Raw genomic sequence first — 10,946 nt, forward strand, 5'->3', positions numbered from 1 at the left:
TAAATTTTAAGTTGATTACATATGAATTAGGATGGTGATTGATGAAACTGATCGCTTTTTAATCATTATAATTTAACCTATTTCTAGTCTACACGATCTATTTACATTTTTTTTCATTATAAATTGATAATATGTTTTATATTTCACTTCAAATGTACATTTTATGTAGAAAATATTATTTTAAATATATAAATAATATATTTTTTATATACATAATTATTTGTATACATACACGTACAATAAGATATAAAGCACACTACTAAATCTAAAATAATAGTTTAGGTACGAGTGTTTTTTAGATATGGGTTTGGATAAAGTAAGATTGTACCCATTGACAGTACTCTTTTCGCTTCTTGCTTTTCTTCACTTTTTTCTATGTACAAGACGGCATTGTTAGCTCCGCTACCTCCCCAACTGCACCAGCCCCTTTACAAGCTTTGTTCAAAAGCAAATTCTGCGTTCAACCTCAAATGATAAATCGGCAAAAAGATTCTGAAAAAACAGAAAGAAAAATCAGACTTTTTTAGTGAGTTTTTAAGGAATAAGCTCAGTCTCCTTTTTTTTTAGTCTGATCATTTTTTTTAGGATAAGAATTTCCCTTATATATGCTTAAAAATTGACGGTTTGAACGCAGACAAGGGAGGTTATTTAGCATTCATGCATTATTTTATATTAGTAAATAAGGACAAATAGATAAATTGTTGGACTGCACTTCAACTATCTGACTTTGTCCTGCTTATGTTAGTCAAAGTGTTCCAGTTGTTTTTAGCTGCATTTTCTGCATTAAATTCGTCTAAGTGTTTAAGCCAAGACAAGAACAATTTCAACTACATGAGACATGGTATGTTTGATTAAAAATGTCTGTCCTGAAATCATCTAATTCCATGGGATTCCCAATGTTTCTCCTATCTCTGTTCTGCCCCTAAAGCTTGTCATACTTCTCCACTGTTTCAGGTCTTGTGGGTCAGGAAGCATTGCAACCTTTTCATCACTTAGATAAAATATGAACAATCCTAAATCAAGCTAACTTTCGGTGCCCCTTAATCATAATCTTGAACCTCTTTTTAGTAGTAGCTTCTGTCAAAATTATTATCTCATTGACTAATGCACAATTCTCATGATCATTCAAATTATTGCTTTACAATTTAATCATTTTTACTCGGGGGTGTTTTCAATAGTTTCTACTTTTTGTGGAGTGGAAATCGGAAGTGTCTGAAAACAAAAGTGAAAAGTAGAAAGAAGTTGAAGTTGAAGTATTTGTGGATGTTGCAAATGTTTATGAGGAGAAGCTTAAAGAGCTCGGTTTAAACTGTTTACAGGTATAAGTTGTAAACTAAAATACTCTTTTCGAGTTAAATTCGGCAAATAGCTGATTAGCACTTAAGTTAAGATGTTGGAAACACTCATGATAGAGATGTCTATCGGGGTAAATAACCGGTGATTATGGTAGAATCAATACTTTCTGTCTGTTGGAACTGGAAAGGCCCTTTGTCTGGGAGGTTGATGGATTATTAGTGGTTGAGTAAACTTTATTCTCTGACTTTTGTAGTTTTGTTTATCCTCTTTTCTATAAATGCTAGCCGAGGTTTGTTCATTGCGTTCAGCCAAAATGAACGTTAGCTACAGCCAAGAATCGGAATCCGCTGTCTCAATTCGTTTAGTTGTACCCTTTCTTCAACAAGAATTTTCAGCTCAGCTTTTGTATATCTGAGAACATGTGTACAGATTTTTAGTGATGGTGAGATTTTATTCGTATAGTTCGTTGTCATTGACAGAATTCATGCTGCAGATGATCTGAATATTTTTGTAAACTTTCTTGCTACGTTCCCTCAAAAACATGCTCGGTTTCGCTAGCATTTGTTGTCTCTGTTTATAGTATTGCTATAGTTTTCGCATTAGAACATAGTAATACTTCTCATTACATCACCACAACATTGACAGTCTCCAGACATGTAAAGACTGTTCAGACATTGTACGAAATACATCATTTTATGTGGTAACTTCTGTGACGATTGATTATCAAGCTTTATACTTATAGGATCTGTCCGAACATTGTGACGTATATCTGTTGCATTACTAATTCCTTGGTGGCGTCATCTCAAAGGATTTCTCCTCGATCTATTTCTTCTGAAGCTTCCAAAAGGAATCCATGATGTATCTTCTTCTAACATAGCAACTAGAGCACTAAGAGACGAGTCTCTAAGGTTTTTGATGCCAGAAGCTTGCTTTGTCAGGTACACAAAACAAACAGTCTTTTCTGTCTGACTGGAGGCAAACAAACTAAGATAGAATCTTAATGTTTCTTTTTTCTTTGTTTCTGTGTGGAAAGGGCGATGGAGGCCTTTGCATGTTCTAATCTCATTGCAAGCAAAAACTCAGGAAATGTTCAGTCAAAATGCCCAGATTAAGGACTTAGAATCTGCACAAAGAGAGCTCCATTTGGTGAAAGAAGACCTGGCTGACACTCCTTCGGTTGTGGAAAGAATGAAGAACCAGCTCCTAGACTGCAAGAAATTGGAAGCTCAGGCCCATGAACTCGTCAGTGAGACTCTGATGCAACTGGAGACGGCTAAAAAGACGGTGGAGACACTCAGGTCAGGGGGATGTAAAGCAACGGAAACTTATGATGCCATAGCTTTCGAGCTGGAACAGTCCAGGGCTCGTGTTAAGTTTCTAGAAGAGCTTGTATGCAAACTCAAGGCCGACATTGACAGCGCTGGCTGCAAAGAGTTTGAAGAAAAGGCTGGTGAATCGACAGAAACGGATTTTACGTCTGTTAAACTTGAAGTTGAACAATTGAGGTCTGCTTTAGAAGTTGCCGAGATAAGAAGCAATGAAGAACAAGCTCGAAGCGCAGAGCAGTTGAAAAATGCTTTTGAAACTGTGGAATGGATAAAGTCTGCGTCGGGTCAGCGAGAGGCGGAGCTGGAGGCAGAGCTACGAAAATCTAGATATGAAATCGAGGAGTTGAAGGCGAACCTGAAGGATAAAGAAACTGAATTACAAAGTATTCTTGAGGAGAACGACGACCTTATACTGCGGCTAGAAAGCACGTTATCAGGACGGAGAGAGCGTAAACTAGAGAAAGAGTTGCGGAGATCATGGGGGGAGATTCAAATTCTGAAAGCCCGTTTCATGGACAGGGAGACAGAGTGGCGTAACGCATCAGATGAAAACGAAAAACTTAAGTTGGAGATCAAACAAATAAGTGAGAGACTTGTGTCTGATTTAGAGGTGGCAAGAGCTGCCGAGAGGGAGGCTCTCATGAAGGTGGGCTTCATGGCTGAGGAAGTCGACAAGAGTAACAAGAAGACGGCACGAGTAAGTGAACAGTTGGAGGCAGCACAAGCGGCAAATGCAGAGATGGAGGCCGAGTTAAGGAGGCTAAAGGTGCAGTCGGATCAGTGTAGGAAGGCTGCCGAGGCAGCTGCTTCTATGCTTTTGGCAGGAAGTAACGGGCAGCTCGTGGAGAGAACTGGATCGATGGACAGAATCTATGGCCCTTGGACGAGGAGGGTAAGTTCGGCTTATGTAGACGAGCTGGACGACGATCTACTGAAGAAGAAGAATGCTAACATGCTGAGTAGGTTTGGGGTCTTGTGGAAGAAACAGCAGAAATAGGAGAGAAGTTTGCTGGTTATGTATGATCTTTGGGCAGGCAACATTTGTGCTTCTTCATTCTTAACTAGGTTCTTACAAATCATTCATTCTGTGGAAGATATCTGCACTCTTTTGTGTTTTGTAATAGTAATGAAGAATCTGAAATTGGAACTATGCCATACAGTTTACTCATGATCAGAAACGATTGGTGCTTATATAGTTCTTAATTAGTTCTCTATTATGATAAAGTTTGGATACTTTCAGTCAACAACATGATTGAAATTTTATCCAAATAACTTCAGTGCAACAGAGCAATTAAGATTATACTTTCCCCAAAAAAAACCTTCTCAAATTAAGCTTACACCCCCTTTCACCCCATGATTTAAAAAAGGGATAATTTCACTTTTTCCTCCTTCTATTTGGTATAATTACACGTAAACTTCTATGATTTGGAAAATTACATCTATCACTGCTAAAGTTTGCTTTTGTATAACAAATAAATCCTCCCGTTGTCAAAATTTATTGAATTTGCTGATATTAATAAAATAAATTGATTAAAAATTGATATTCACCCTCAATTGACTTATTATTGACTTATTGCAGGTCAAGCAATTTTTTTGGACTAAGCTACCATTATAACCTTGAAAATATACCACCTCACATGCATTAATGCATAAAGACGTATGGAGGCAATTTGATCATTAAAAAAAGTTGCAATAATTCAATAATAAGTTAATCAAAGGTAAATATAGATTTTTTTTAATATCAGCAAATTCGGTGAATCTTAATTAATTGAGGGACTTATTTATTAGAGGGAAGCAAATCTCAGGATTGCTAGATGTAATTTCTCAAATTACATGAATTTACGTGTAATTACACTAAATCTTAAAAAAAAGAAGTATAATTATCACTTTTCAAAAAATAATAATATTAAATAAACATTATGTCTCTATGTATTTGTAGTATTTACATTTTAAAATGAATAAAATTATTATATTTATATATTTGAAGAATGTCTCTGTGATATTTTCTTTTTCAAGGTGATTTGATCAAAAATCAGAAACAAAGACATCCGGATGATGAAGGGAAAAAACTGAAAAAATTGACTTCAATTTTTCCCCTCAACATTTTCGTCCAAAACCCTAATGGCATGGATACAATTATAAACAATTTATTTAAAAAAAAAATAGATGTAAGTATAATTTTTAAATTTTTTTTGAGAAAATTGTAACTTTATATTTTTAGATAGGTTCTAATTTGAATGAAGTCTTAAAACCAATAAGCCGATCAAAAAATACTAATTCAAATAATATAAAGTTTCATAGAAAGAATACTAAAAAATAAAGAAAATATAGAATGTGAAAATAACAAAGAGAAATTTGAATTAATATGAGAGGTAAGGCCCAATCTAGAGTTGTATCTTAATGAGAGCAAGAGCCCTCCCTACAAATTCTATGAAAGCCCAATCAAAAAACCCTAACGTTGATCTCTCTCTATAAAACCCCCAAATTCTAGGGTTTTTACACGCATCGCTCGCCTCTCCTGTAGAGCAGCTCCAAAGTCCAAAAACCCTCTTGCCCAGAAAAGAAAACAATACGTCTTTGTGAAGAAATTTGAATAAGTGAGGTGGGTTCTGTTCATTTTATTTCTGGATTTGTGTGTGTGATGGGATTAGGGGAGTCCATCTTGGCAAAGCTGACGAGCCGTCTACTGAAAAGGTGGGGGGCAATGAGCAGCTTTGAATGCTAATGGACTAACATCAAATGTCACTCTAAAACTGTTCTCGGCTTCTTTAAAGCTATGGAGTTGCAGATCAGTAGAGTTGAAACATTTCTTCTTCATCATCATCAATACTGTGAATGTACTTTTCTGTGTTGTCTTGAATTGATTATTGATATACTTACGGAGTCCATCTTGGCAAAGCGGAGGAGTCCTTTTAGGGCAATGAGCTGCTTTGAATGCTATTGGACTCACATCAAATGCTGGAGATAATAATACATCAATTCTCTTATGGATTTAAACACCTGTTTCTCATTTTCAGCTGATGGACATCATCTTACCAACTCCTTGATTTGGATTGCATTTTTGTTATTTGGAGAAAATGAAAAACAATATCATGAATTTCAAGAAACTAATGTTTCAAGTGTTGAGATGAGATTTTCAACTCATAACTACCAAAACCATTATAGCCAAGAAGATCCAAATATCACAGGTTATAAGTCATTTATTTTATAAAACCAAGTGAACAAAGACAAGAATTTCAGGACTTTGGATTGGACTGATGAGTCTCTATAATTTGGAGACATTTAGAATGAAGAATTTGAATTTGAGGTAATAATTTGTGCAAAGGGTTTTAAATTTTTTTATATTAAAAACCTGAAATTTATTATTATTTACTAACACATAGTTGTAATTTAAAGTAGAAGAATTAAGTTTTTGTTTAATTTAGAATTTTAAATAGATTTATATAATTTATTATTAGGACTTTGAAATTGACTCAAAATCATCATTCCGACTGTTGTTTTTATATACTTATTGTAATATTTTGATATATATGTGTATTTATTAGTTTGGAACGCAATGATATATTTTTATAATATTTTCATGGGCCGGAGAGTTTCTTTTCAAAAGATGGGCCCAGTAGGATTAAGATGCGGATGTCTGTGCTAAGCTGCTATTTATCAAAACAGACACATGGAGGCCCATCTTCAGCTTGATCAAGCCCATTTGTTCTGGATTGATGCCCTCATGATCCAGTGAGATTGGGCCTGGATCTTAGTTTGAGCAACTACTTCAATTTTTAGGTATTTATACACCATGCATAAAAAGGTGTACATGAAATAGTCATTATTGCCTAATTACCCACTTGGACCTAAAACCATTATATGAACTAGTTGGATTGGGCATGCTAGATGCACGTGCATAAATTAAATATTATTTAATAAATAAAATATTGTAGAAAAAATGATATATGAAAATGATTTTGAAAGAGAATATCTAAATTAGGAGAAATATAAAAAAAATATTAACTTAAAAGTAAATAATTATTTAACTTGAAATGTGAATTAACAGAATTATTAATAGAACCAAGTGATTAAAAGAGCTAGTTATTTGACATAAAAAAAATCATTATTTTAGGGTATTTTAGTCAACACACCTATATATTAAAAACCAACATTATTGAATATTTCTCAATAATTAATGCTATATATTTTTTTTAAAATGCATGTACTAATTTAACCCTCCTTATTTTATTTTTTTTCTTGTGACTAACATTTTCAGCGGAGGGGCGAATTAGTAATCTAAACTACGATTTGGTCATAATCTATACTTTTAATTTGAGAATTTAATCTAATCGTGCGGCTCTCGTTGGATCTAGCTTTTGGGTGAAATGGTCTGGTCTTTTTTCATTCTTTTCAGCAGAATGGTCCTTTTTCATTCACTATCAACTACATTAGAATAGTTAAAAGAATAATTTTATATACATAAATTCATATATGTATTTATATATTTATCAAACTCTTGATTATAAAATTTGATTTTGAAGTTATTGATTTTATGTCAAGATTCATAATTCTATAGTTAATTATAGAAATGTAAATTGTCTATATTTCAGAAGTAACATTGTCTCAAAGTTGATAATAAAATACAGTGAAATTAAAAATTACGTATTCCTATACTTATTAAATTGTGATTTTAATATAATTGAGTTCCAAATATTACCATTAGAAAATGTATAAAATATTATATTTAAAAATTGGAAGACAAATTTGAATTGTCCAATTACAATATCAAACAAGTATTGAATATTGTAAGGAAAAAGAATATCTTTTCCGACCAGGTTTTCAAATTTTCTTACAGATGTAGTTGAGCCAGACAGTTGATTATTATTTTTTTAAAAAAAAAAAAGGAAGAAAAAAAGAAAGAGAGAAGAAGCAGTGGAATAAGGTGAGATGTGAAGTGGGAAGATCCTGTTCTAACTGATGAGACTATTTTATTCCTATTATATTATTATTATTATTAATAAATGGAGTTGGAAATCACGCCCAAATCTGGAGTTGGATTTGGTGTGGGCGAAAACGCGGAAAATCTATTCCGAAATTGCTGCTCGCTGAATTTTCTACGCCTGTATTGGGCCAACTCAAACATGCCTTCTTCTCCTCCTCTTCCTCAATATATATATATATATATATCAACTTTTAATAATAATAAACTTGATCTACCTAAAAACACGACAATGAATGCAATCAATCATATATATTTTACTAACAATATTATTATTATTATTATGCAATTACCGAAAACACCTGCCAATGTCGTCACTCGACATCCTTTCTTCAGACATTAATTGCTCAAACCATGAAACATCAATCTCAACATTCCCTCACTCGGCTTTCTCTCTCTCAATACCCAAAAACAAAATGCCAACCAAACCCACTCCTCTCTCTCTCTCTATATATATATATGTATGTGGGATGAGCAACCGCAAAACAGACAAACAAACAAACACACACTATCATCATCATCATCATCATCATCATTTCAGACGTTTCAAATATGAAATTTCCATTAGTTTGTCATCAAAACAAATAAAGTAACAAAACCAATACATAAACACATCAACAAAACAGGAAATTATGACTCCACCTGAATCAAACTCCCTTCCCCTCCCCTCCCTCTTAATTACTACTCACAAAATCCATACCATTAAATTAAATTAAGCTTCTTCTTTCTTTCGTTTTCAAACCCCCCCCCCCCCCAATTAGTTAAGACTTTAGGACAACGAAAACCTATTCAAACCTGTTTTCCTTTCCCCCTCCTCTACCATAATTTATGTCTTATAATTCTTAGAGAGTTTCGATACTCGCAATCTCATACGAAATTCAAAGTATCGAGACCTGCTAAGAATGCTAATTCTGTCTTTACATGAGAGGGCTATTGAGAAGTCCATGCCAATTAGATGATCCTATTCCATTCCAGCTCAGTCGACCGGAATCCAAATCCATTGTCGTGTTGCCATCGCCACCTCCAAGATTCTGCCACGGGAATCCCCACAAAACTCTGCTTTCGCCTTCTCTACCCGAGCCGCACATTTCTTGCTTCACCGTCGTGACTGCCGTCGACGACGCGGTGGTTCCGCCGTTGAACTCCTCAAATGGGACCCCCATTTCTTGGCTTCCACTCATTCCCATTCCTCCATTCTCCACTCCCTGCAGGTTCCCATTTCCCATTCCTCCATAGTACAGATTCTGGAATCCATTTGCGGGTGGAGTGCTCTCAAGAAACCCGCTCCTGAGCGCATCAAACAGCCCAGAAGAAGAGCTGGCCAACCCAGAATTACTCCCAAGAACATCGCCATGATGATGGGGCATGTTTGGATTTCCCCAAATCGAGAATTCTTGATGGTCGTCCAGCCCCAACAACTGCCCGGAACTTTGCTTCTGAATCCGGGCAATTGCAAGGCTGAGGTCATTGGAATCGTATGACAAAGGGGGAGTCAAGGAATTAGGGTCCATAGGGCTGGGGAGTGTTGTGATTGGTGGATCTTGGCCACGCTTCGAGGACGACAACGATGAAGAGGACGAAGACGACGAAGATCTCTTGTTCTTCCGGCACCCTCCCCCGACTGGAACATTCCTCAAAGTTCCACCTTTTGTCCAGTACCTCCTGCAAGATTTGCAGAAGTACCTAGGCTGGGAGAGGCTGTAGTTGTTGTAGTAACAGAACTTGGTGTTGGTGGAGTCACATCTAGGGCATTTCAGGGCTTGCTGATCAGCTGGTCTTGGTTTCTTTTCTTGCTGTGTTTTTGTGCAAACCAACATGCTTTCTAGTGTCTGAGAACCCATTTCCTGAACAGCAAATTCAAATATAAAGATGGTAAGTTAATTTGACAAGGAATTAACCAAGAAACACACACACATATCTACATATATAAGCAACAAGAAATGGAGATTAATTAATTTGTTAAGATGGGGATTAGTTTATAAGTTGGATAATCAAAATCCCAATTGGATTATGTGCAAAATCAACAACATATAGCGGTGCAAAAAGAGCTTTAGGCAAGCAGTTTGTGAGGCTTGTGTTAATCCAAGAAACATGAGCGCTAATAACCACAAAATTATTCTTAATTCCATGAAGTTTCCAAGAATTAAAGTGTCTATTACACCATCTTCAGCCCATAAAAAGTCTAATTCAAAGAGCACAAATCAGAAGAACAACTCTCTCTCTCTCTCTCTCTCTGAGTATACTGCTTCAGATTTCAACAGTTAATCATCTCAAATTTCTGACAAGAATTCGCTTATGTATCAGTCAGATTCACTCAAAAGAAGCCATAAACTGGGATTTCAAACACAAATAGTTGAGAAAAACTAGAAAACCCATTTGAAGAGTACCCAAAACGAAATCAGCCCACAAAAGTGAAGGGGAAAAACCCCATCAAAGTGATTCAAAAAATTCTTGAATTTTTACCAGAAAAGTGAAAGATACCCACACAACAAAAACACAAGCAAGTAGTAATCTTGCTGTAAGAAATTAATCCCACCTGGTGATGGTGTTGTGCGCTTGAAGAATCCATCCCATGCAACACTGCCTTTTTCTCCCCCCCACCTGACCTCTACCTTCTTAGAGCACTATTCAAATTTCCACTACTTAGACAAAAAAGAAACTGGGAGTATTGATGAAGTGGATATGTATGAGGAGTAGAAGCTATGCAAGAATCATGCAGCTGATGCACTGAGGAAATACCCACAAGCAGGAGGTGTACATGTGTATATATATAATAATGATGAAGAGAGAGAGAAGAAGAAGGAGACAGAGTGGGGGAGGAAGAGCTGCCGATATAGAGAGAGAAAGTGTGAGTGTAATGATTACAAGATTGTACTGGGGATGTGTGTATGTATATGCGGGAGTTGGCACGCAAGAGAAAAAGCAGTCGTGATCAGGTGTACTGTATATACATACATAGACCGGGGAGAGAGAGAGAGAGAGAGAGAGGAGAACGGGATTTTCATTTCAGATTTCATCAGCCAGTTTTGTCAGTAGGGCCCAGCAGCGTGGGATGGCAAACTATACGTGGACCCCACAAGCGCTGTTATCCAACGCCCTTGTGGGGGTCCACCATTTACGATGCAACCGCGCATCCGCTTTCAATTCTGTTCAATTGAGACTAAAACAGCTAGAAATTGAGACTAAAGAACAAAATTTTCTGTTCAATTTTCATTTGCTAAATGTAACAAATCGAGTTGAAATGGAATTTTAGCCATTGATTTTAATTGAATATCATCTATATTATACTATACTTATTTGACTATAATTAAATTCCTAATCTGCCTACAGTATTCATAATG

The 10,946-nt window shown here is 35.7% G+C and overlaps 2 protein-coding genes across 4 annotated transcripts; one reads left to right on the top strand and one right to left on the bottom strand.

The window, feature by feature from the left end:
- The first annotated feature begins 1,196 nt into the window (after nt 1-1,196).
- On the top strand, nt 1,197-3,815 carry LOC105170826 (interactor of constitutive active ROPs 3). 3 transcript variants are annotated; one of them, XM_020696639.2, is made up of 3 exons: nt 1,197-1,319; nt 2,039-2,234; nt 2,330-3,815. In XM_020696639.2, exon 3 carries the CDS (start codon nt 2,383-2,385, stop codon nt 3,619-3,621), a length of 1,239 nt encoding a protein of 412 aa, XP_020552298.1. In that variant the 5' UTR covers nt 1,197-1,319; nt 2,039-2,234; nt 2,330-2,382; the 3' UTR covers nt 3,622-3,815. The 3 variants fall into 3 exon arrangements, with proteins under 3 accessions (XP_020552298.1, XP_011090049.1, XP_088741384.1); XM_011091747.3 differs by lacking the exon at nt 1,197-1,319 and adding an exon at nt 1,384-1,738; XM_088885258.1 differs by lacking the exon at nt 1,197-1,319 and adding an exon at nt 1,384-1,738 and having other exon boundaries at nt 2,105-2,234.
- Nucleotides 3,816-8,115: 4,300 nt separating this feature from the next.
- LOC105170336 (dof zinc finger protein DOF2.1) lies at nt 8,116-10,473 on the bottom strand. The gene is made up of 2 exons (XM_011091060.3): nt 10,142-10,473; nt 8,116-9,449 (listed from the first exon to the last, which is right to left on the bottom strand). Exons 1-2 carry the CDS (start codon nt 10,172-10,174, stop codon nt 8,523-8,525), a joined length of 960 nt encoding a protein of 319 aa, XP_011089362.1. The 5' UTR covers nt 10,175-10,473; the 3' UTR covers nt 8,116-8,522.
- Between the last annotated feature and the right edge of the window lie 473 nt (nt 10,474-10,946).

The sequence above is a fragment of the Sesamum indicum genome, linkage group LG9 (genome assembly GCF_026168435.1).
Source record: "Sesamum indicum cultivar Baizhima isolate 11 linkage group LG9, ASM2616843v1, whole genome shotgun sequence".
In the NCBI taxonomy this organism is placed as follows: domain Eukaryota; kingdom Viridiplantae; phylum Streptophyta; class Magnoliopsida; order Lamiales; family Pedaliaceae; genus Sesamum; species Sesamum indicum.

Bases quoted from the DNA above. Each gene is read 5' to 3' on its own strand.
- LOC105170826 (XM_020696639.2), top strand. From the start codon at position 2,383: ATGTTCAGTCAAAATGCCCAGATTAAGGACTTAGAATCTGCACAAAGA.
- LOC105170336 (XM_011091060.3), bottom strand. From the start codon at position 10,174: ATGGATTCTTCAAGCGCACAACACCATCACCAG. The intron at 9,450-10,141 runs GTGGGATTAATT...TTTGCTGTTCAG, and splicing joins GCGCACAACACCATCACCAG to GAAATGGGTTCTCAGACACT.